General features: G+C 48.4%; 1 protein-coding gene across 1 annotated transcript in view; it reads left to right on the top strand.

Moving 5' to 3' along the window:
• The first annotated feature begins 8,892 nt into the window (after positions 1 to 8,892).
• LOC137536060 (ovostatin-like) overlaps positions 8,893 to 24,237 on the top strand; it is a 148,153-nt gene continuing 132,808 nt past the window's right edge. The window contains exon 1 of the mRNA XM_068258032.1: positions 8,893 to 9,002. Coding sequence (XP_068114133.1) covers positions 8,929 to 9,002 — 74 coding nt within the window. The 5' untranslated portion in view covers positions 8,893 to 8,928. The remainder of the gene's footprint in view (positions 9,003 to 24,237) is intronic.

Here is a 24,237-nt window from a genome sequence, read left to right as displayed (position 1 = left end):
ATGGATGCAAATGAAAAAAAATGCACCTTTATTTCCAAATAAAATATCGCGCCATACATTGTGATAGGGACATAATTTAAATGGTGTAATAAGCGGAACAAATGGGCAAATAAAATACATGGGTTTTAATTACGGTAGCATGTATTAATGTCAAACTATAATGGCCAAAAACTGAGAAATAATGATTTTTCTCAATTTATTTCTTAACATTCCTGTTAAAATTGATTTAGAATAAAATAATTCTTAGCAAAATTTATCACCCAAAGAAATCCTAAATGGTGGCAGAAAAAACAAGATATAGATCATTGTGATGAGTAGTGATAAAGTTATTCGCAAATGAATGAGAGGTGAAAGTTGCTCAGATGCAAATAATGAACAACCCTGTGGGCTGAAGTGGTTAAAGAGACACTGTAACTAGAAAAACAGCCCCTGGGGGGGTACTCACCTCGGGAGGGGGAAGCCTCCGGATCCTAATGAGGCTTCCCACGCCGTCCTCTGTCCCATGGAGGTCTCGCTGCAGCCCTTCAAAGCCGGCCTGACAAATCCGTCAGCCTGTTCAATATTTACCATTCCAGGCTCCAGTGGGGGCGCTGTTTCGGCTTTTGGCTCCGAAGTAGACGGAAATACCTGTTCTCAGTAGGGTCCGTTCTACTGCACAGGCGCCAGAGACTGGCGCCTGCGCAGGAGAACGGACCCGACTGCTTCGGAGTGCAGCGCCGCTACTGCGCCTGCGCAGGAGCAGGGAAGGTAAATATTTACATTGCCGACGTTCGGAGGGGCACAGCGAGACCCCCATGGGACCGAGAAGGACGGAGGAAGCCTCGATAGGATCCGGAAAACCTGTACTGAGAAAAACGGCCCCTGGGGGTACTCACCTTGGGAGAGGGAAGCCTCCGGATCCTTTCGAGGCTTCCCCCTCCCGAGGTGAGTACCCCCAGGGGCCGTTTTTCTCAGTAGATAGGTAATATAATCTCTTACCCACCCTGTTTTAAAAGAACAGGTAAATGTTTGTGATTTCATGGGGGCAGCCATCTTTTTCATGGAGGCAGCCATCTTTTTGGCTGAAAGGAGGTGACAGGGAGCATGAAACAGTTCCAACTGTCCTGTGTCCTGATTACCCCTCTCAGCTGCACACGCTAGGCGTCAAATCTCAAATTCAAAATAAAGAAACAAAAAAAAAAAAAAATGCACCAAAACAGCAGAAGCAGAACAAAAACATCAGAAATCCCATCATGCTTTGCAAAGCATCAGGAGGAAAGTGCCCGGGCAGTTTTCTTCTGTGCAGCTAAAAATGAGGCTTGGGTAAGAAAAAAAAAGTTCTGATGCTGTGAAACTGTTAACGAAACACCAAGCCTTTTCAGTGGTGCTGAGTAGATTTTTAGTCAGGAGGTTCACTTTAACCACCCTGGCGTTCTATTAAGATCGCCAGGGTGGCAGCGCAGCAGTATTTTTTTTAACACCATGTAGCTATCCTAGCGCTAGCTACATAATTCCCCCCTCCTGGCGGCGTCTTACTCTCCTTTCCGATCGCTTCCGACACAATAGCTCATCCGGAAATCCCGTTCTGAACGGGATTTCTTGGAGGGCTTCCCCCGTCGTCATGGTAACCATAGTGATGACGTCATCGGGAGTCCCGATCCACCCCGCATCGCTGCCTGGCACTGATTAGGGGTCTCGGGGGGGGGGCCTTACGCGACGGGTAGCGGCGCATCGGCAGCGATCGTCCCCCACACGCAGATAGCAAAGTGCTAGCTACGTGTTTTAAAAAAAATTGTTAAAATCGGCCCAGCAGGGTCTGAGCGGTGCCATCTAGTGGTTATGGACGAGCTGAGCTCATCCATACCGCTAAGATGGTTAAATAGAGATTGTCAGTCGCAAAATCAAACTCCATTTGCCCACTGCATTGTGTTTATTATGCAGCCTGGAACCTCACCCTGCACTGCAAGCAATCAATCTATTCAGAAGTTTTTCTGCTGTAATAAACCTTATCGCAGTCAGCCTGGCTGTATTTGGTACATTGTTGACGAGACGGAAGATTGTCATCTCCTGTCCCAAATTCCTGCTCCTCTCTGAATGGCTGGGGGCAGTTCAGTGTGACACGAGGCTGAAATCTGATCTATGCTGTGCATGTTTACAAAGCAAGCTAGCCTTGACAGTGTAGATTCTCGTAAGGGAAAAAAGTAAGGTATGAAATGACATCATTATTGGCTTCAGTAAGAGGGAATCAAGATGGCAAATGCCAGAAACAGAAATCTCTTTATTTACTACATAAAAACGATATAAAATTCACTGATATAAAAATGTGGACAGTACAATACATCTGTTATGTAAGTAGAACAAGTAGTTCTCTACATATATATGTGTTTTTTCCCTGGAATAGTATGGCTGACACTGCTGCTTTAAAGGGGAACTGAAGTGAAAGGAATATGGAGGCTGCCATGTTTATTACCTTTTAAGCAATACCAGTTGCCTGGCAGCCCTGCTGATCCTCCGCCTCTAATACTATTAGCCATAGCCCCTGAACAAGCATGCAGCAGATCAGGTGTTTCAGACTTTAAAGTCAGATCTGACAAGACTAGCTGCATGCTTTTTTCTGGTGTTATTCAGATACTACTGCAGAGAAATAGACCAGCAGGGCTGCCAGGCAACTGGTATTGATTAAAGGGAAGGTTCAGGGAGGGGAGTGAAAAAATAAAAATCAATTTCCACTTACCTGGGGCTTCCTCCAGCCCGTGGCAGGCAGGAGGTGCCCTCGGCGCCGCTCCGCAGGCTCCCGGTGGTCTCCGGTGGCCGACCCGACCTGGCCAGGACGGCTGCCAGGTCGGGCTCTTCTGCGCTCCAAGGCCCGGCACTTCTGCGTCCCACGCAGCCGTGCTGACGTCATCGGACGTCCGCCGGGCTCTACTGCGCAGGCGCAGAACTACTACGCCTGCGCAGTAGAGCCCGGCGGACGTTCGATGACGTCAGCGCGGCTGCGTGGGACGCAGAAGTGCCGGGCCTTGGAGCGCAGAAGAGCCCGACCTGGCAGCCGGCCTGGCCAGGTCCGGTCGGCCACCGGAGACCACCGGGAGCCTGCGAAGCGGCGCCGAGGGCACCTCCTGCCTGCCACGGGCTGGAGGAAGCCCCAGGTAAGTGGAAATTTATTTTTATTTTTTCACTCCCCTCCCTGAACCTTCCCTTTAAAAGGAAATAAATATGGCAGCCTCCGTATACCTCTTACTTCAGTTCCCCTTTAAAGCCACACAAAAAAATGGTGTGAGCCAACAGATAGCAATGACTCTGTTAGATATAGTGAAAGTCTTTTTTACTTTATACAGTACTTTGCATTAAAACAAATTCTATAAATGTTTTTGGATTGTGGAATTAATCATCTGGGTTTCCATTGGTCCTTATGGAGAAACTCGCTGTGCTGTAAGATTGCTTTGGATTACAAGCATATTTTTGGAACAAATTATGCTCACAAACAAAGACACCACTGTATTATGTATTTAATTATTATTTAATTATAATGCAAATATATATTGTTTTGTATTATGCAAATTCGTACTCTTGTGCAAATCTGTATTATTTCTGTACTGTATTGCAATACTGCTTATATTGTTTAGTGTTACGATATGATCTTTAGTTGAGTCTATTATGCTCCTCAGATTTTCCTTCCTAACCCTGATAAACCCGATGACGCAATTAATAAAATTGCTTTTTACAATATTCATTTATAGATTATTTAGTCAGTGTTTGCCCATTGTAAAATGTTTTCCTGTTTTACATATTTATCTCAGACGGAAACATCTTAAATCCTGGCAGGTAATCTCTGAGGAATGTTTGTTTTCCTGAGAGTTCTAAAGCCAGTGGAGAAGATCTCTGGTCAACCCAGAATGCTCTGGGGCAGAGAATACCACATAATAAACAGCCTCGATTCCCGATTATTGACTGAATTAAGAAACAGTACTACAGCATACTTTATGCGCTTGTGTAGTATGTCTGGTATACAGCCGTTATCCCCGTTATCAGGCAACTGGAAGTCTCAACTAACCGGTATGCCTGAGCGATAGCGGGGACTTTGTGGCGGATATTGAGACTTTTAAAACAGTGATGAGCGAAAATGCTAATATTGTTTTTGCATTCATTTTCACTAAAATAATGTTAAATTCTATTTTGGAGCGAAAATGTTTGCGAAAAAAGTTTATTATATATTAGATATTTTTCACGGCTATCACGCTTATCGCAAATTTTCGTGGTAAAAACACATTTTTTGGGCACTTTCACTGTAAAATAGTCACAATAATAATATAATTTTACATGTTTCTGCAATAAAAATAAAAAAAAATTTGCGGTAAAAATCGAAAATACCATTTTCGATGCAAAAATTACTTCGCAAACAACACTATTTTAAAATAATTACCGGGCTTCCAGCGACGTTTAGCAGCACCTAGCGACCTCCTAGCAGCTGTGGGCGTCCGTGAATGCAAGTCGATGTGTCACCTGACCTGATGTGGTTCAGGTGACACGCCAGGTTGTGTGCATGGGGGAACCTGGAAAGCCCGCTAGACTGTAAGTATTTATGGGGGAGGGGGGGGGGGGGGCAGTTTGTTCTTTTTAGGCGGGTTGCTCAAGAAACCGGCCAGCACATGTATCCGCATTCAGGGAATCCCCGCTGATGCCGGATTCTCGGGACTTTGCTGTAGTAAATTTCTGATATAGTAAACTACTTTTCCCAGGCCCTTGGAGTTCATTATAGAGGGATTCTACTGTACATAGCATAGAAACAGGGGCGGGGCTTCCATAGAGGCAAAGGGGGCAATTGCCCCAGGGCCCCAGAGCCTGTAGGGGCTTACAAGGTGTGTGTGTCTCCACCCCTCTAGCTATGTTGACCCCGCCCATACAAGCCTGCAGGGAACAAGGAAGAGAAGTGCCATGGGGAGGAGTCTGGAGTGTAGAGCATGGTGCTGCCTCCTGTGTCCTGCCTGGATTAGGTAAGACCCCAGTGTGTCCCCTCCCCTCCAGCCATGGTGACCGTGCCCATATATGCCTGCAAGGAATGAGGAAGAGAGATGCCATGCGTCGGAGTCCGGAGTGTAGAGCATGGTGCTGCCTCCTGAGTCCCCACCCCTTCAGCTATGGTAACCCCGCCCATACATGCAGAGCCGGATTAAGGCTAAATGGGGCCCTAAGCAAATTAACTGATTTGGGCCCCCCCATCATGTCGTAATAGAATCAGAAGATGCAGCTGGGCCCCCCCATCATGTAGTAATAGAATCAGAAGATGCAGCACACACCGGGGCAGCCGAGCTACTGGTTGCTATGGGCAACAGCCCGCTTTCCTCTGTGGGTGCACAATGCAGGGAATAGCAGCGGCAAAATGCAGAGTGAGAGATGAATGGCTGGAACATTTGCACTCAGGGGCTGGGGCACCCCTGTGAAGAGGGCGCCAGATATCACAGCAGCAGCACTTTCCCCCTGCATCTCCAGCCTGGCAATAGCAGAAAGCTCTGGACACCACCAAACCGGAAGCCGTTCCCCAGACAGAATTACATAACCACCCCCACCACCGAACAACCGATTTCCTCCCAAACTAGACAGCCACCATGCAGCCTTCATCCCAGTGAATACGATAGTCCAGCAGAGAAGGCAGCCGCAGCGGGGGAGAATGACAGCACCAGATCACTCACATTCACCTATTGCGATCCAAGCAATAGAGGTCCCGTCATCCGGAGCACATCTGTCTCCTCTAGAGTGCTGCCGCTCTGTTACTACTGCTATTACTACTTCCTACTTCCTGTCTGATATGAGAATCAGGAAGTTCAGAGCGAGCGGCTGCACTGTAGAAGAGACAGATGGGTTTCAGATGACGGGATCTCTATCGCTTGGATCATGGATAGGTGAGTGAGCGTTTGCCATCTGCTGCTATCATTCTCGCTGCAGCTGTGGTTCTCTGTGGGAAGGGAGGGAGGAGTGGGCAGCGGCAGAGCGCACAGTAGCAGGAGGGGGACCTAGGAGGAGAGCCTGGCTCTGAAGACAATCAGCAGCACACAACATCATTTGACAAGACAAATAAAATTTATATCGCGCTTTTCTCCTGGTGGACACAAAGCGCCAGAGCTGCAGCCACTAGGACGTGCCCTATAGGCAGTAGCAGTGTTAGAGAGACTTGCCTAAGGTTTCCTACTGAATAGGTGCTGGCTAACTGAACAGGCAGAGCCGAGATTCGAACCCTGGTCTCCTGTGTCAGAGGCAGAGCCCTTAAAGGGACTCCGAGCAGTGCCTGTGGGTATGCCTTTAAAGGGATACTGTAGGGGGGTCGCGGGAAAATGAGCTGAACTTACCCGGAGCTTCTAATGGTCCCCCACAGACATCCTGTGCCCGCGCAGCCACTCCCCGATGCTCCGGCCCCGCCTCCAGTTCACTTCTGGAATTTCTGACTTTAAAGTCAGAAAACCACTGTGCCTGCGTTGCCGTGTCCTCACTCCCGCTGATGGCACCAGGAGAGTATTGCACAAGCCCAGTATGGTCTTTGGTCTGCCCAGTACGCTCCTGGTGCCATCAGCGGGAGCGAGGACACGGCAAAGCAGGCGCAGTGGTTTTCTGACTTTGAAGTCAGAAATTCCAGAAGTGAACTGGAGGCGGGGCTGGAGCATCGGTGAGTGGCTGCTCGGGCACAGGATGTCTGCGGGGGACCATTAGAAGCCCCGGGTAACTTCAACTCATTTTCCCCCGACCCCCTACAGTATCCCTTTAAAGATACCCACAACTAATTAATTACATCCTTACACCTACCAGCATGATGTTTGTAATTATATCCCCCTGGGTTCCTTATATTTCATTGCGTTGTGCTGAATCGAGCTGCCGACTTTGGAGAAAAGTCGTCCTGTGTAATACAATGTAACTATGGAAAGATGCATATCATTTTGAAGCTCTCTTTCTCCTCTTTCCAATGATAGATAAACTGACACCCTACGCCTTTTAGTTTTCGCTATTTTCGCGATCGAAATTGCCGTGGCCGTGATTTCGATCGCGAAAATAACGAAAACTAAAAGGCATAGGGCGGCCATTTATATTTCATTGGAAAGAGGAGAAAGAGAGCTTTAAAATGATATGCATCTTTCCATAGTTACTGCACTGCTCAGAGTCCCTTTAACCATTATACCTTCCAGCCACCGCTGACAGGATGGCAAGGGCTGGTTTATGTGCTGATGGGGCCCCTTTGACTCTGAATGGGGCCCCAAGCGAATGCTTTTGTTGCCTGGTTGGTAATCCGGCCCTGCATACAAGCCTGCAGGAAATGAGGAAGAGAGGTGTGGGGGGAGGAGTCTAGAGCACGGTGCTGACTCCTGTGTCCTGCCTGGATTAGGTAAGGCCCTGCAGTGTGTCCCTGCCCCTCCAGCTATGGTGACCCCATGCATTCCTGCAGGGAATGGGGAAGAGAGGTGCCATGGGGAGAAGTCCGGAGTGTAGAGCATGGTGGCACCTTCTGTGTCCCCTCCCCTCCAGCTATGGTGACCCCGCCCATACATGCTGCAGGGAATGAGGAAGAGAGACGCTGTGGGGAGGAGTCCGGAGTGCAGAGCATGGTGCTGCCTCCTGTGTCTCCTCCCCTCCAGCTATGGTGACCCCGCCCATACATGCCTGCAGGGAATGAGGAAGAGAGGCGCTGTGGGGAGGAGTCCGGAGTGCAGAGCATGGTGCTGCCTCCTGTGTCCCCGCCCCTCCAGCTATGGGGACCCCACCCATACATACCTGCAGGGAATGAGGAAGAGAGGCACTGTGGGGAGGAGTCTGGAGTGTAGAGCATGGTTCTGCCTCCTGTGTCCCCTCCCCTCCAGCTATGGTGACCCCGCCCATACATGCCTGCAGGGAATGAGGAAGAGAGGCGCTGTGGGGAGGAGTCCGGAGTGCAGAGCATGGTGCTGCCTCCTGTGTCCACGCCCCTCCAGCTATGGTGACCCCGCCCATACATGCTAGCAGGGAATGAAGAAGAGAGATGCTTTGGGGAGGAGTCTGGAGTGTAGAGCATTGTGCTGCCTCCTGTGTCCCCGCCCCTCCAGCTATGGTGACCCCGCCCATACATGCTAGCAGGGAATGAAGAAGAGAGACGCTGTGGGGAGTAGTCTGGAGTGTAGAGCATGGTGCTGCCTCCTGTGTCTCCTCCCCTCCAGCTATGGTGACCCCATACATGCCTGCAGGGAATGAGGAAGAGAGACGCTGTGGGGAGGAGTCTGGAGTGTAGAGCATGGTGCTGCCTCCTGTGTCTCCGCCCCTCCAGCTATGGTGACCCCTCCCATACATGCCTGCAGGGAATTAGGAAGAGAGGTGCCGTGGGGAGGAGTCCGGAGTGTAGAGCATGGTGCTGCCCCCGGTGTCCTGCCTGGATTAGGTAAGACCCCACTGTGTGTACACTCTGGATTTGAAAGGGAGAGGAGGAGGGGAATAGTGCGGTCCCCAACAATGTAGAAGGGGGCATTGCTAGGAGGGCCCCCAAGTTACTTTTGCACCGGGGCCCCATTGTAGCTAGAACCGGTCCTCTTTAGAAACACTATGTTTTATATGTACATAAAAACACAGTAAGCATGCTGAAATAAGGGTTTGCCAATAATCCTTGGGCTGGGAAGATCTCCAGGGATAGCGCTGAGTTTTTTTCTCCGATCCGGAGGGAACGTCCCTGAGTTTTTCCCCAGATATGGAGGGAATTCCCCTGCAGCCCGGATACATCAGCTACGCAGCGATTGTACCGAATTAAGCCGGAGGATCTTCCTGGAGTCTGTGGAGGAGCGACACTCCCTGTAAACATCTCCTCTCTTCCTACCTGCTAATCATGACGTTGGGAAATAATGCAAATGTTATTGCTCCAGCCCTGGGAGGGGAGCCCTATAATAAGCAGGGATCAGGGAGTATATAAAGCAGAGAGGAGATCAGACTTCTCCTGCCAGCATCATGTACCTGGGGGGGAGAACGCTGCTGTGTGCGCTACTGATCCTGGGCTGCCTAGGCGGAGGGAGAACAGAGCCGTAAGTATAACCCCAGGGACACAGCTGAGGAATTCTCTGTCTATGAGTACTCTCTGTTACACAGGCTGTCTATGAGTACTCTCTGTTACACAGGTTGTCTATGAGTACTCGCTGTTACACAGGCTGTCAATGAGTACTCGCTGTTACACAGACTGTCTATGAGTACTCGCTGTTACATACACTGTCTATGACTACTCGCTGTTACACAGACTGTCTATGAGTACTCGCTGTTACACAGACTGTCTGTGAGTACTCGCTATTACACAGGCTGTCCATGAGTACTCGCTGTTACACAGACTGTCTATGAGTACTCGCTGTTACACAGGCTGTCAATGAGTACTCGCTGTTACACAGACTGTCTATGAGTACTCGCTGTTACACAGACTGTCTGTGAGTACTCACTATTACACAGGCTGTCCATGAGTACTCGCTGTTACACAGACTGTCTATGAGTACTCGCTGTTACATAGACTGTCTATGAGTACTCGCTGTTACATAGACTGTCTATGAGTACTCGCTGTTACACAGACTGTCTATGAGTACTCGCTGTTACACAGGCTGTCTATGAGTACTCGCTGTTACATAGACTGTCTATGACTACTCGCTGTTACACAGACTGTCTATGAGTACTCACTGTTACACAGACTGTCTATGAGTACTCGCTGTTACATAGACTGTCTATGAGTACTCGCTGTTACACAGGCTGTCTATGAGTACTCGCTGTTACATAGACTGTCTATGAGTACTCGCTGTTACACAGACTGTCTATGAGTACTCGCTGTAACACAGACTGTCTATGAGTACTCGCTGTTACACAGGCTGTCTATGAGTACTCACTGTTACATAGGCTGTCTATGAGTACTCGCTGTTACATAGACTGTCTATGAGTACTCGCTGTAACACAGACTGTCTATGAGTACTCTCTGTTACACAGGATGTCTATGAGTACTCGCTGTTACACAGACTGTCTATGAGTACTCGCTGTTACACAGGCTGTCTATGAGTACTCGCTGTTACACAGACTGTCTATGAGTACTCGCTGTTACATAGACTGTCTATGAGTACTCGCTGTTACACAGGCTGTCTATGAGTACTCGCTTTTACATAGACTGTCTATGAGTACTCGCTGTTACACAGACTGTCTATGAGTACTCGCTGTTACACAGACTGTCTATGAGTCCCCGCTGTTACACAGGCTGTCTATGAGTACTCACTGTTACATAGGCTGTCTATGAGTACTCGCTGTTACATAGACTGTCTATGAGTACTCGCTGTTACACAGGCTGTCTATGAGTACTCACTGTTACACAGACTGTCTATGAGTACTCGCTGTTACACAGACTGTCTATGAGTACTCGCTGTAACACATACTGTCTATGAGTACTCGCTGTTACACAGGCTGTCTATGAGTACTCGCTGTTACACAGGCTGTCTATGAATACTCGCTGTTACACAGGCTGTCTATGAGTACTCGCTGTTACACAGGCTGTCTATGAGTACTCGCTGTTACACAGACTGTCTATGGCCTGGTGCACACCAAAAACCGCTAGCAAATCCGCAAAATGCTAGCAGATTTTTAAACGCTTTTTCTTCTTTTTCTGTAGCGTTTCAGCTAGCGTTTTGCGGTTTTGGGAAGCGTTTTTGGTGTAGTAGATTTCATATATTGTTATAGTAAAGGTGTTACTGAACAGCTACTGTAACAAAAAATGCCTGGCAAACCGCTCTGAAGTGCCGTTTTTCAGAGCGGTTTGCGTTTTTCCTATACTTAACATTGAGGCAGAAACGCATCCGCAATCCAAAATCTGCAGCAGCCCGGGAGTATGCGTTTCTGCAAAACGCCTCCCGCTCTGGTGTGCACCAGCCCATTGAAATACATTACCCAAGCGGATCCGCACCCGCAAGCGGATCGCAAACCGCAGCCGAAACGCTCTGGTGTGCACTAGGCCTATGAGTACTCGCTGTTACACAGGCTGTCTATGAGTACTCGCTGTTACACAGGCTGTCTATGAGTACTCGCTGTTACATAGACTGTCTATGAGTACTCGCTGTTACACAGACTGTCTATGAGTACTCGCTGTTACACAGGCTGTCTATGAGTACTCGCTGTTACACAGACTGTCTATGAGTACTCGCTGTTACACAGACTGTCTATGAGTACTCGCTGTTACACAGACTGTCTATGAGTACTCGCTGTTACACAGGCTGTCTATGAGTACTCGCTGTTACACAGGCTGTCTATGAGTACTCGTTGTTACACAGATTGTCTATGAGTACTCGCTGTTATACAGGCTGTCTATGAATACTCGCTGTTACATAGGTGCCTCATTCTGTCACATCTAGCCTCTTGTAGATCTCACACAGGTGCCTAAAATAAGTATTTGAATGATATAATGTATCTTTTTTGTCTTAAAGCAAACCTGAAGTGAAAATAAACTTATAAGATAGTGCATTGTATGTGTAGTCCAGCTAAGAAATAGAACTTTAGTAGCAAAGTAAAGAGTCTCATATTGTTTTCCAGTACAGGAAGAGTTAAAGAAAAAACTTCAGTCTATGCAAAAGAGCTTCTCTGAGCTATTTAACCCACTGGGTCAAATACAGTTCTGTTTTCAAAAGCACTTAACCTCCCTGGCGGTAAGCCCGAGCTGAGCTCGGGCTATGCCGCGCCGGAGGATTTCTCAGGGCCTGCTGGGGCGATTCGCCCCATTCAAAGTGCTGTGCCAGCACTTTGCTAGCCGCGCGCACAGCTCGATCGCCGCCGCTCTGCGGCGATCGCCCGCACGCAGCGGCGAAAGAGGGCCCCCCCCCCCCGCCAGAGCCCTGCGCTGCCCAGACCAATGAGTTCCGGGCAGCGCTATGGGCTGGATCGAGTGCGCATGACGTCAGGACGTCGGCTGACGTCCATGACGTCATGCCGATCGTCGCCATGGCGACAGGAGAAGCCAAACAGGGGAACGCGTTATATACGCGCTCCCCTGTTTGCTATTGATGCCGGCGACGATCGCACTAGAAGGCCACATGCGCCCTCTAGTGGTGTTTCATGTAGCTACCACTCTGGTAGCTTTACATGAAACAAAAAAATACAAAAAAAAGGTTTTTTGCACATTTTAAAAAAAAAAATTAACCGCCAAGGAGGTTAAAGGATACCCGAAGTGACATGTGACATGATGATAGACGTGTATGTACAGTGCCTAGCACACAGATAACTATGCTGTGTTCCTTTTTTTTCTTTCTCTGCCTGAAAGAGTTAAATATCAGGTATGTAAGTGGCTGACTCAGTCCTGACACTTGACACTTTGAGTAATAATTTTTTGGTGAGTGTTTTACTTTTTATATATATATATATATATATATATATATATATATATATATATATTTATTAATTACATTTCCCTCTGTAGTGTATCCCACTTTAATAAACCACAGCTATATCAATTCTGGAAATTCATTTTTGAATATCGACTCTACCCTTTGCTTTAGCAGAGTTCTAAAACTCTGGATGAAGTTTAGGAAGGTGTTTTGTTATCATGTTGTGGCTAATCTTTTAGCACAGAGAGGAAGTTCTGTGATTAGTTCCACCTTAAAGGACACAAATTCCTGTTGCAATTCAAATGACAATAAATTAAAGTTCTAATTTAATCCGTAAATAAATCATGTACATTGGCTTCCACTATCACAGGTGTGACACGTTTAGCAGAATGTATGGTGTTTTAGCTACAAGCCACAGGGTAGCACCAGCAGTGGGTGCAGGGGGCGTAACAATAGACCCTGCAAGGGATGCATCCGCAGGTGGGCCCAGAAGCCACAGTGGGCCTCATATTGAGAGACTGACAACTAAGGGCACGGAGAGAAAAAACATTTCTGCTGTCTGCACAATTGTTCTAATGACTGCATCTGCTCAGCCACTGATAAGGAATCATACAAAGTTTTGTAGACAACGATTTGTAGCCCCTATTCAGTGTGCAGCAGGGTCTTGTGTACAGCGCCCAGCCCCCAGCCTCTCTACCCCTCCCCAAGTCCTTTGTACTGTAGTGATACTGGAGAAAAGGGATAAAGAGGCGCCCAAGGTGAATAAAATACATTAAAAGCAACTAAAATAACTCAATGATGACACAACCATATAGGAATGGATATTTACTAGTAAAAAAAAGGCACAGGCAACGCGTTTCGTGGGAACTCACCCGGGTCTACATGAAAAGGGCGCCGGTAAAAAAGGGCGCCTGGTGGAGCTCATATATATACCAACTTCGGCTACAAAAAAGGCGCCTGGTGTAGCCCATATAAACTTCGGCTACAAAAAAGGCGCTTGGTGTAGCCCATATAAAAACTTCGGCTACAAAAATACTCCGGGATGTGCTAATTACTATTCCCCCTCCAGGCCGCCATGGATAGTGGGGGAATGAAATAATTCGGCTTCCAGCGCTTGTAGCCCATATACAAACTTCGGCTAGAAAAAAACTCCGGGATGTGTTAATTACTATTCCCCCTCCAGGCCGCCATGGATAGTGGGGGAATGAAATAATTCGGCTTCCAGAGCTTGTAGCCCATATACAAACTTCGGCTAGAAAAAAAGTCAATAATATGGGCTACAGAGGGGCACCTTACTGTAGCCGAAAAAAAATATGGGCTACAAAGGGGAGCCCGCTTGTAGCTGAAAACCTTGTAGCCGAAAAAATATGGGCTACAAAGGGGAGCCCACTTGTAGCCTATATCAAATCTCGGGCGCCCTTTTCTACACCTTGTAGCCCATATTTCCAGAAATAACATTGATGTCTATGGCGGCGCCCTTTTCATACAGGCAGCTCGGGCGCCCTTTTCAACCGATCCCACTCACCCACTTCCTCAGGCCAAATAAAGTGCCACTAAATGCCGGTAGCCGGATTCAAGGTAGAAAAAGTAAGAGCCACTGCACCAATGGTGAAAAAATCCGGTAGCCGGATTCAAGGCGCCTCTCAAGGTATTTAGTGGCACTTTATTTAGCCTGAGGAAGTGGGTGAGTTCCCACGAAACGCGTTGCCTGTGCTTTTTTTTTTTTACTAATAAATATCCGTTCCTATATGGTTGTGTCATCATTGAGGTAAGCAACCTCATTTATTTATATTTTAGTTGCTTTTAGTGTATTTTATCCCTTTTTACTGTGTCTCACCCCATCCGTGGGGGGCTCCTACACCTGACCACTGGTGGTCTCTGACACTACCTAGTTTGCAAGTGTGTAAGAGTTTTTCAAGAGAGCGACCTTTGCCAGGTCTCCTGGTACCCCGAGTGGAGTCGGGTTTGTGCATCTCCACCTGTCTGCAGTGGTCGGTTGCCCTTCTGGGAGCATTATTTCAACACCATTTAATTCATTCATCAATCTCTGTGACGTACTGCACCATCTGGGCTCCCGTTATCTCTGTGTTTCTTTCCATAGGGTGCACATACTCACCCCTCAACCTTCTTGATACTGGAGAAGTCTGCAGAGCCAGTTCTGCTCCAGCAGAGATGGACAGAGTGAGTGTAATAAGCTGAGGCAGGGGGCACACTCGACTGTCGGTTTTCTGTATTCATTTTCTGCACACCATGGCTATCATTCATAAAGCGTTCCCGCATGCGGAAATGCTAAAAACAGCCGACTTTACCAACCACTGAGCAAAATGTGTATTCATAAAAGCTGTTTCCGCATGCGAAGCTAACATTTCCGAGCAGAGCAATAAATTACCGCATTGTGTGGTGATTCTATGCGGAAATGTAACAAAATGTAAATTCATAAAAAGTTACGCAAGCGGTATGCGGACGGGGATTACCGCTCCCCTGGATGTAGCGATAAGCATGCGGAGTACATGTAAGTGAATGGGACAGACCTCCCAAGCAGCAGCAGAGAGAACACCGCATGGAGGGACTCGGTCAGCTTCTCCTGTTTCCGCATGCCTACCGACAGCCTAATGCTAGCCTACAGCGGGATATCTCCGCACTCCTACCGCAACTAGAAACATTTTTATGAATGACCACCCAGAAGCCTGAAATACCGACAGCTGTGTTTTCCCGCACTAACTTTTGTTACCGACAACACTTTCATGAATGATAGCCCATGTGTGTCTGGATGCATGAAAACATGCACCTTTTATCACAGAAGCTAATGATAGAGAAAATGCCTTCAGTGCTTCACTGCTGTCTGTTTTTATCTGCATGGAGGAAACACATTCAAGTGTTAAAGGGAACCAGAGAGGAATGGGGGGGTTGAAAAAAGAAAATTATTTTATACATACCTGGGGCTTCTTCCAGCTCCATAAGCCTGAATCGCTCCCACGCCGCCGTCCTCAGCTTCCTGGATCCGCCGGTACCGGGCCGGTCACTTCCGGCGGACGCGGCCAATTGTCCGCATCACAGGGGCTCCCTCCATACATGTACGCATGCGGCATAGGCAGCCACATGCGTATCTGTATGGAGAGAGAGCACCCTGTAATGCGGAGAATTGGCCGCGTCCGCCGGCCGACTTGCCGACTCGCGGCAATGACGGGACCCGGTGGCGGCGGATCCAGGCAGCGGAGGACGGCGGCGTGGGAGCGATCCGTGCGTATGGGGCTGGAGGAAGCCCCAGGTATGTATATTGAATCCTCTCTGGTTCCCTTTAACTAGCCAATTGATTCAGGGCTCATTTCCACTATAGCAAATCCGCATGCGTTGTCCGCATGCGGATTCGCACAGCCAATACAAGTGGATGGGCCTGTTTCCACTTGTGCGTTGTGTGGAGCGTTTTTGTGTACGGGGAAAATCTGCACGGCAGAGCCGTCAGAATTCGCTCCCCGCACGCCGCTAAGCGAATCGCATACAATGTATCTAATAGGAAAATCACATGCGGTTTTGGCATGCGTTTTTTCCCGCGATTTCGCATGCGATTTCGCATAGGAGGTAATGTTAATTTACACAGGCAGTGGCATGGTTAAAATCGCATACCTACTACCCTATGCGAAATCGCATGCGAAATCGCGGGAAAAAATGCATGCAAAATCGGACCCGCATGCTATTTCGTCTGCTGTGATTTCCCGGCGATTCCGCACTGCACAAGTGGAAATGCAGCCTCACATTGGTTCTCAGTTTACCTGTTCAGAAAGCGAGGGCGGGGGGGGGGGGGGGGGGGGGGGGAGGGGGCCCAATCCAAAGTGTTGCAGGGGGGCCAGTGATTTCTAGTTACACCCCTGAGCACACCAACCAATGGCAATGATTGGCATAAGGGATGGGTGTGGTGGTTGGTGCAACTGAAGGCTGGATGGTGCCAAAAAGGAATGCCCCATTTATCCTGATTTGTGATGCGATCAGTGTCTGTTCAGTAACAGAGGAACATAGTGCAAGGCAAAGGGAACCCGCGGTGAGAGCGAGGCTGATATTTGTTTCCTTTTAAACAATACCAGTTTCCTGGCTGTCCTACTGATCCTCTGCCTCTAATCCTTTAGCCACAGCCCCTGAACAAGCATGCAGCAGATCAGAAGTTTGACTGAAGTGTGACTGGATTACCGGCATGCTTGTTTCGGGTGTGTGATTCAGACACTACTGCAGCCAAAGAGATCAGCAGGACTATGAGGCAACTGGTATTGTTTAAAAGGAAATAAATATGGCAGCATCCATATCACTCTCACCTCAGGTTCCCTTTAAGGACCACTATCGCAAAAAAATGTAACATTTAAAATACATGCAAACACATACAAATAAGAAGTACACTTCTTCCAGAGTAAAATGAGCCATACATTACTTTTCTCCTATGTTGCTGTCACTTACAGTAGGTAGTAGAAATCTGACATTACCGACAGGTTCTGGGTTAGTCCATCTCTTCATGGGGGATTCTCTGCATGACCCTTATTCTTTATAAAGACACTCCTTGAAAAGGATTTATATACAAAGATGTTGGCCAGCCTTCCTGCTGACTTCACACTTTTTTTTGAAGTTGGATGGAGCAACAGCCATTTGCTAAGTGCTTTTGAAAATAAAGAAAACCCTGAGAACCCACTATGAGGAGATGGGCTAGTCCAAAACCTGTCGGTTCTGTCAGATTTCCATTACCTACTGTGAGTGACAGCAACATGGGAGAAAAGTAATTTACATCTCATTTTACTCTGGAAGAAATTGACTTCATATTTGAATGTGTGTAGATGTATTTAAACTGTTACGATTTTCGCAATAGTGGTCCTTAACATGTTGTGAGCGACAGAAGTCCTGTAGGAGAACCAGAATCATTTATTTAGTCAAGCATGACTGGTTCATGCTGGAATTCAGTTTGGCACATACAGAGCTCGGCACACCATGGCTTTGATTCACAAAGCCGTGCTAATGCATAACACGGCCGCGCTATGCGTGTAGCGCGCAATGTTACTCGTGCAAAGTTTTAGGCGCACACAGGTTTACACTCGTGCTAACTAAGCTCTCCACGTGTTAACGTGGCACAATGCGCACATTGTCACCGTGTTAACATGCGAAGAGCTTTGTTAGTGTGCCCAAACCTGTGCGCGTGTAAAACATTGCGCGCTACACGCATAGCACGGCCGTGTTAGGCATTAGCACGGCTTTGTGAATCAAGGCCCATATTTGCAATATACAATACAACACAATAATAATAACAGTCCGTGGAGACTAAACACCAAAGAGTTAGTAAGTAACACAGTAAGGTGCAGTGCAGTTACAGCGCCTTGCAAACATATTCTCCATATCGGCAACTAGTCCATGAACCTAAGGGGGAGGGGGCTGGTGGGGGGGAGTGGGTGGGTGGAGTTCAAGAGGTTGACAGCAGAGGGGAAGAAAGAGTTCCTGTGTCTATCTCTCCGGTGGAGGTTGCCCAAAACCTGATGGGAGCTGTCTAAAGTAGCAGTGGCCAGGGTGAGAGGGGTTGTTTGCAAAATGGGGGGGGGGGAGGGGGTAATCTATGGCTCGGGAGTCAGATGCGGCTCTTTTGATGGCTACATCTGGCTCACAGACAGATCAGTAGGGGTTGATTCACTACAAGCAGCGCAGCTCAGTGTGGCAGCGCAAATACAATTTTCAAAGTAGGCACGCTACTGCTGTAGCATGCACTACTAACTTACTCGCTCTCCCCCCAAAATGAACGTCTGCTCCAATTGTCCCACTCTGGACCCTGTCAGATCCAGTGACTTTGTAGGACGAGATCCCTGCTCTTTGGCCCAATAGGTTGTCTGTCAAGTGACTGGCAGCCTATTGGGACAATCAAAGTGCTTGGATCTCGTTCTACAAAGTGAATCAACCTCCAAGGCAGCTAGCTAATTGTACAAGCGGTTAGTCGGTATTTCTCCTGTCTGGCTCTCGGGGGAAATTGCTGGTGTTGCTGATGCTGAAACCCAAGTGAAGCTGAAGACGTGTCTGACACTTCCGCTGCCCGGCGGATCAACTGTATACACATCACCATGGCAACAAGGACGTGAGCCCTACTGTCGCAGTTTGAAACATATTGTATGGCTCTCACGGAATTACATTTTAAAATATGTGGCGTTTATGGCTCTCTCAGACAAAAAAGTTCCTGTCTCCTGATTTAGCACAATGGAAAGACGGAGATATGCTTAGTGTTATGGGGGAGTTAGAATTAAACTCCAGGGAATTATGCTAAAGACTTCCTAGTTGTAGGAAATGAGGAGATAGTAATAGCATTGGAGGGATTGTATTGGGTACTGTATGAATAGCATTTGGCATCACAAGGGAGTGGGGGTAGGGTGCTAGATTTGGAAGGGGAATAGTGCCATACCTCCCAACTTTTTGAGATGAGAAAAAGGGACACTTAAGCCACGCCTTTGCCACACCCCTGATCACGCCCCCACCACACCCTGAGTCACGCATACCATAAAGATATCATAAGAAAAATATGTTGTTTTTAAAATTCAAACCACATTGGTCCTCTCTATCCTGGTTCATTTTCCTTCATAGTAACATTTTAAAATTAGTAATATATCAATTTAAAGGTTGGGAATAAAGTTTAGAGTCAATGAAAGACATTTTTAGTATAGAAATATATATATTTACATAGAAAGAGGGACAAAGTCCTGAAAGAGGGACAAATGAGGGTGAAAGAGGGACAGAGCTCCCAAAAAGGGACTGTCCCTCCGAAAAAGGGACAGTTGGGAGCTATGTAGTGCATCTAAATCATCTTGCAGGCAGGGCCGGATTTGTACTTTCCAGCAGGGGCGGACATACGGCCGTGCAGGCCGTGCCGCCGCACGAGGGCCCCTGAAGTTCCGTTTTCTTCAGGGGCCCATGGCATTAAGTACTTTTTTTTTTTTTTTTTTTAATATTTTTTTTTTTTTTATTATTTTATTCCCGGGGGCCCCCCGACTCCTATCCTCCCTCCCTCCCTCACCTCGGGGGCCCCCTCCCGATATGCGCGGCGGGAGAGCGAGCGAGCGGCAAATGCAGGAAGGGCTCTCCAGGCATCCGCTAGAGGCCCAGCCGCTTGGTCTCCAATATGTCTCCAGTTGGAGACATATTGGAGACTCAGCGGCTGGGCCTCTAGCGGATGCCTGGAGAGCCCTGAAGACTTCCTGCATTTGCCGCTCACTCTCCCGCCGCGCATATCGGGAGGGGGCCCCCCGAGGTGAGGAAGGAAGGGAGGGAGGGAGGATAGGAGTCGGGCCCCCCACCCGGATAGCTACCCACCCGGCTACCTACCCACCCGGCTACCTACCTACCCACCCGACTACCTAACCACCCACCAGGCTTCCTACCTACCTACCCACCCGGCTACCTACCCACCCACCAGGCTTCCTACCTAACCACCCACCCAACTACCTAACCACCCACCCGGCTACCTACCCACCCACCAGGCTTCCTACCTAACCACCCACTCAACTACCTAACCACCCACCCGGCTACCTACCCACCCGGCTACCTACCCACCCGGCTACCTACCTACCTACCCGGCTACCTACCTAACCACCCACCCGGCTACCTACCTAACCACCCACCCGGCTACCTACCGGGCTAGTTACCAACCCACCCACCAGGCTACCTACCCACCCACCCGGCTACCCGGCTACCTACCTAACCACCCACCCGGCTACCTACCTAACCACCCACCTGGCTACCTACCTAACCACCCACCCGGCTACCTACCGGGCTAGTTACCAACCCACCCACCAGGTTACCTACCCACCCACCAGGCTACCTACCTACCCACCCACCAGGCTACCTACCCACCCACCAGGCTTCCTACCTACCCACCCGGCTACCTACCTACCCACCAGGCTACCTACCCACCCACCAGGCTACCTACCTACCCACCCACCAGGCTACCTACCCACCCACCAGGCTTCCTACCTACCCACCCGGCTACCTACCTACCCACCCGGCTACCTACCCACCCACCAGGCTTCCTACCTACCCACCCGGCTACCTACCTAACCACCCACCCGGCTACCTACCTACCCACCCACCCGGCTACCCACCCACCAGGCTTCCTACCTAACCACCCACCCGGCTACCTACTTAACCACCCACCCGGCTACCTACCGGGCTAGTTACCAGCCCACCCACCAGGCTATCTACCCACCCACCCGGCTACCCACGCACCCACCAGGCTACCTACCTACCCACCCACCGGGCTACCTACCTACCTACCGGGCTAGTTACCCACCCACCCACCAGGCTACCTACCCACCCGGCTACCTACCCACCCACCCACCAGGCTACCTACCCACCCACCCACCAGGCTACCAACCCACCCACTCAACCAGGCTACCAACCCACCCACCCACTCACCCACCCACTAGGCTACCTATCCACCCAACCACCCATGGGAGCTGCGCGCCGGATGGAGGCTGGGACAGGAGGTCTGCTGCTGCAGGTGAGTAAATGTTTTTGTTTTATTTATATTAGCAGGTGTATGTTCTGGGCAGGTCTGCCACATGATTGCATGTATTTTCTTCGCAAATCTGCCGACATGATTGCATGTATTTTCTGGGCATATCTGCCGACATGATTGCACGTATTTTCTGGGCATATCTGCCGACTTGTTTGCACGTATTTTCTGGGCATATCTGCCGACTTGATTGCACATATTTTCTGGGCATATCTGCCGACATGATTGCACGTATTTTCTGGGCATATCTGCCGACATGATTGCACGTATTTTCTGGGCATATATGTGTATTTTCTTGAGAAAACCTGCACAATTATGTGAATTTTCTGGGGAAAGGGTCACCAAAACTTGGGCCCACTGTCTTTGCGTTGCACTTTTCAAGGGAACCTGAGGTGAGAATAATATTGAGGCTGCCATATTTCTCTCCTTTTAAGCAATACCAGTTGCCTGGCTGCCGTGCTGGTCCTCTGCCTCTTATTCTTTCAACCATAGACCCTGAACAAGCATGCAGCAGGTCAGGGGTTTCTGACAATATTGTCAGAACTGAGAAGATTAGCTGCATGCTTGTTGCTGGTGTAATTCAGTTTATTACTGCAGCCAAATAGATCAGCAGGGCCGCCAGGCAACTAGTATTGTTTAAAAGGAAATAAACCCTCACCCCGGGTTCGCTTTAAGTTACAGTTAGCTCCGCCCTCATCCGGTCATTGCCACGCCCATTTTTTTGCCGCGGCGCTACGCGCCGCAGGTTCTGTCCACTAATCTTTGCCGCGGCGCGCTTCGCGCGCCGCAGGTTGTAGCCACGCCCATATTTTGCCGCGGCGCGCTAAGCACGCCGCAGGTCATAGGGGGCCCACAATTACAATTTTGCACAGGGGCCCACTGCTGGCTGTGTCCGCCACTGCTTTCCAGTGCTGTCACCAAATGCCCCCCCCCCCCAAAAAAAAAACCATATATATATATATATATATATATATATATTGTCCAACACTCTGACTAGCGATCATTGGATTGAATGGGCTCATTTCAGTTGTGCTGCTCTGCCCCCCATTCAACTAATAATTCCTGTAATTTGCGCTCCTGCCTGAATGTGCATAGCAGCCGATAGTGTTCTGGGCAATGCATGCATACTTGAGAAATGATGCTGATATATGACCGGTACTTGTCAAGAATGCATAACACTGTACCGGCCTCGGTTGCTGTGCACATCTGGGCAGGAGCGAGAAATTACAGGGAGCGCGAGTGGCCAAAGCATGCGCTGCTTCTTTGTCCTCTGTGTGACTGGCTGCAGTCACAGCCACAAACAGGTGGCAGTGCAATGGAGAGAAGCCCATACAAAACAGAGAACAGCTAAGTAGCAAACATCCTGTCAAGACCCACTTTGGACGATCTGTTGTAATTAGAGTGGACCTGAACTCAGAACTTCCTCTCTACTCTAAAAGATATGCAACAACATAACCTTTAAAGGGAAGGTTCAAGCAAAATAAAAAAAAGTGTTTCACTTACCTGGGGCTTCTACCAGCCCCATGCAGCCATCCTGTGCCCTCGTAGTCACTCACCACTGCTCCAGCCCCCTGCTGGCAGCTTGCCGACCTCGGAGGTCGGCGGGACGCATTGCGTACATTTTTACGCATCCCCGCTAGTGCAGGAACATTAACACATACATTTTTACGCATTACTGGTTCAATGCATAAATTTTTACGCATTGAACCAGTAATGCGTAAAAATGTATGTGTTAATGTTCCTGCACTAGCGGGAATGCGTAAAAATGTACGCAATGCGGCCTGCCGACCTCCGAGGTCGGCAAGCTGCCAGAGGGGGACAGGAGCAGCAGTGAGTGACTACGAGGGCACAGGATGGCTGCATGGGGCTGGTAGAAGCCCCAGGTAAGTGAAACTCACTTTTTTTATTTTGCTTGGACATTCCCTTTAAAGAAAAACATTTCTTTGTTACAGCTGATACAAATCCTGCAATAAATCTGCAGTGTGTCTACTTCCTGCTTTTATGGAAGCAGACACATTTTTAACATCCTGTGCTTTCAAATTAGCTTAGGTGTTGTGGCAGTCAGGTGACACAGTGTAGACATAAATTACACCTTGTGATTAGCAGGGACGGATCTAGGGGGGGGGGGGGGAGCGGGTATCTTGCCCCAGGCGCAGTTTGTCGAATTCTTAAAAAGGCGGCATAATTAATGGCAGTTTAGGCGCCAAGACCTGACCTTTAGGCGCCAAAACCTGACCTTGCCCCAGGCGCAACTTGGTCTTGATCCGTCCCTGGTGATTAGACACAGAGGAGGGGGAATTAGACAGGCTCTCTAAATACATACATGGTACATTCTCTGTTTTCCTTCTGTCCTGTGCAAGAGTTCAGCTCCACTTTAAAGCATCTGAATGACATTTATTTATATTTGCTGAAAAATCTATGCATCTCTTTTGAATGCTGAATGTACATATGGTGGTGTGCTCTAACATATTGACAGTGTACAAGAACAAAGTCTGAAGAAGGTTTGTTAGCAGAAAGCTTACTCTTTTTCTTTTAAGCCAATAAATGGTATCATCCTGATTCAAAACTCTCTGCTTTTGCTGATGGCTAAGAGGGTACAATGCTCTACTGCTACAGGAAAGTAGAAGGATGCCAAACCATACACACTAGCATAGAGGTAGTAACAGCTCAGGTGTCCTTTCAAGTGGCAGTTTAGCAATGAAAGGGAAGCAAACAGCATTTTTATTCCTGCAGTTCTCATAGCGGGTAGGAACTGAAGGACAGAAAATGAGCCAGGAAAGAGTTAACTGAAGCTGACAAGAGATCACTGCTAGCTAAGGGAAAAAAAAAAAAAGAGAAACATAAATTAGGGTTAGATAAAGTAATTAATGACTGCTGGGGTCAGTGTCAAACCTGTAAAAGAGGTGAAGAGACTAGCAGCGCTCACTGATGTTTGTGAATGCCTGCATTAAAATTCAGCGGAACTTAGTTCTATCTGCTTTGTAATGTAAATCTCTGGTATTTCTCACATCATCTGTATGTCCATCATACAGAGGAATGGATTATCAGGTGACCATTATGATTGATCCTGATTGTTATAACACACCAGGAAATGTGAGAGAGAGAAGCAGGGATTGGGGAACTCTGGAATTCAGCTATTAGTGCAGAGCCCCTGCTGGCTGGCTGCACTGCGGGACCAGAAGAGATGATTTACTTTGACATATGACCTCTTCTCTCTCAAAGTCATGCCGCACTACTTATCTTATCTGATTTTACCGCCCTATGCCGTGGCCTTTCTGGCCTTCCCAGAAATCCGGCCCTGTATATTCAGTAACCAGTGTTTAGCAAGTGAAACTGAATATACGTGTGAATATGTTTGTCTTATATTCTTTCATGAAATGCTTCATTTAGTATAATTATCCTTAATGTAAT

The sequence above is a fragment of the Hyperolius riggenbachi genome, chromosome 10 (genome assembly GCF_040937935.1).
Source record: "Hyperolius riggenbachi isolate aHypRig1 chromosome 10, aHypRig1.pri, whole genome shotgun sequence".
NCBI lineage: Eukaryota > Metazoa > Chordata > Amphibia > Anura > Hyperoliidae > Hyperolius > Hyperolius riggenbachi.
The sequence above is the reverse complement of the archived record's forward strand: the minus strand, read 5'-3'. Positions and strand labels throughout refer to the sequence as shown.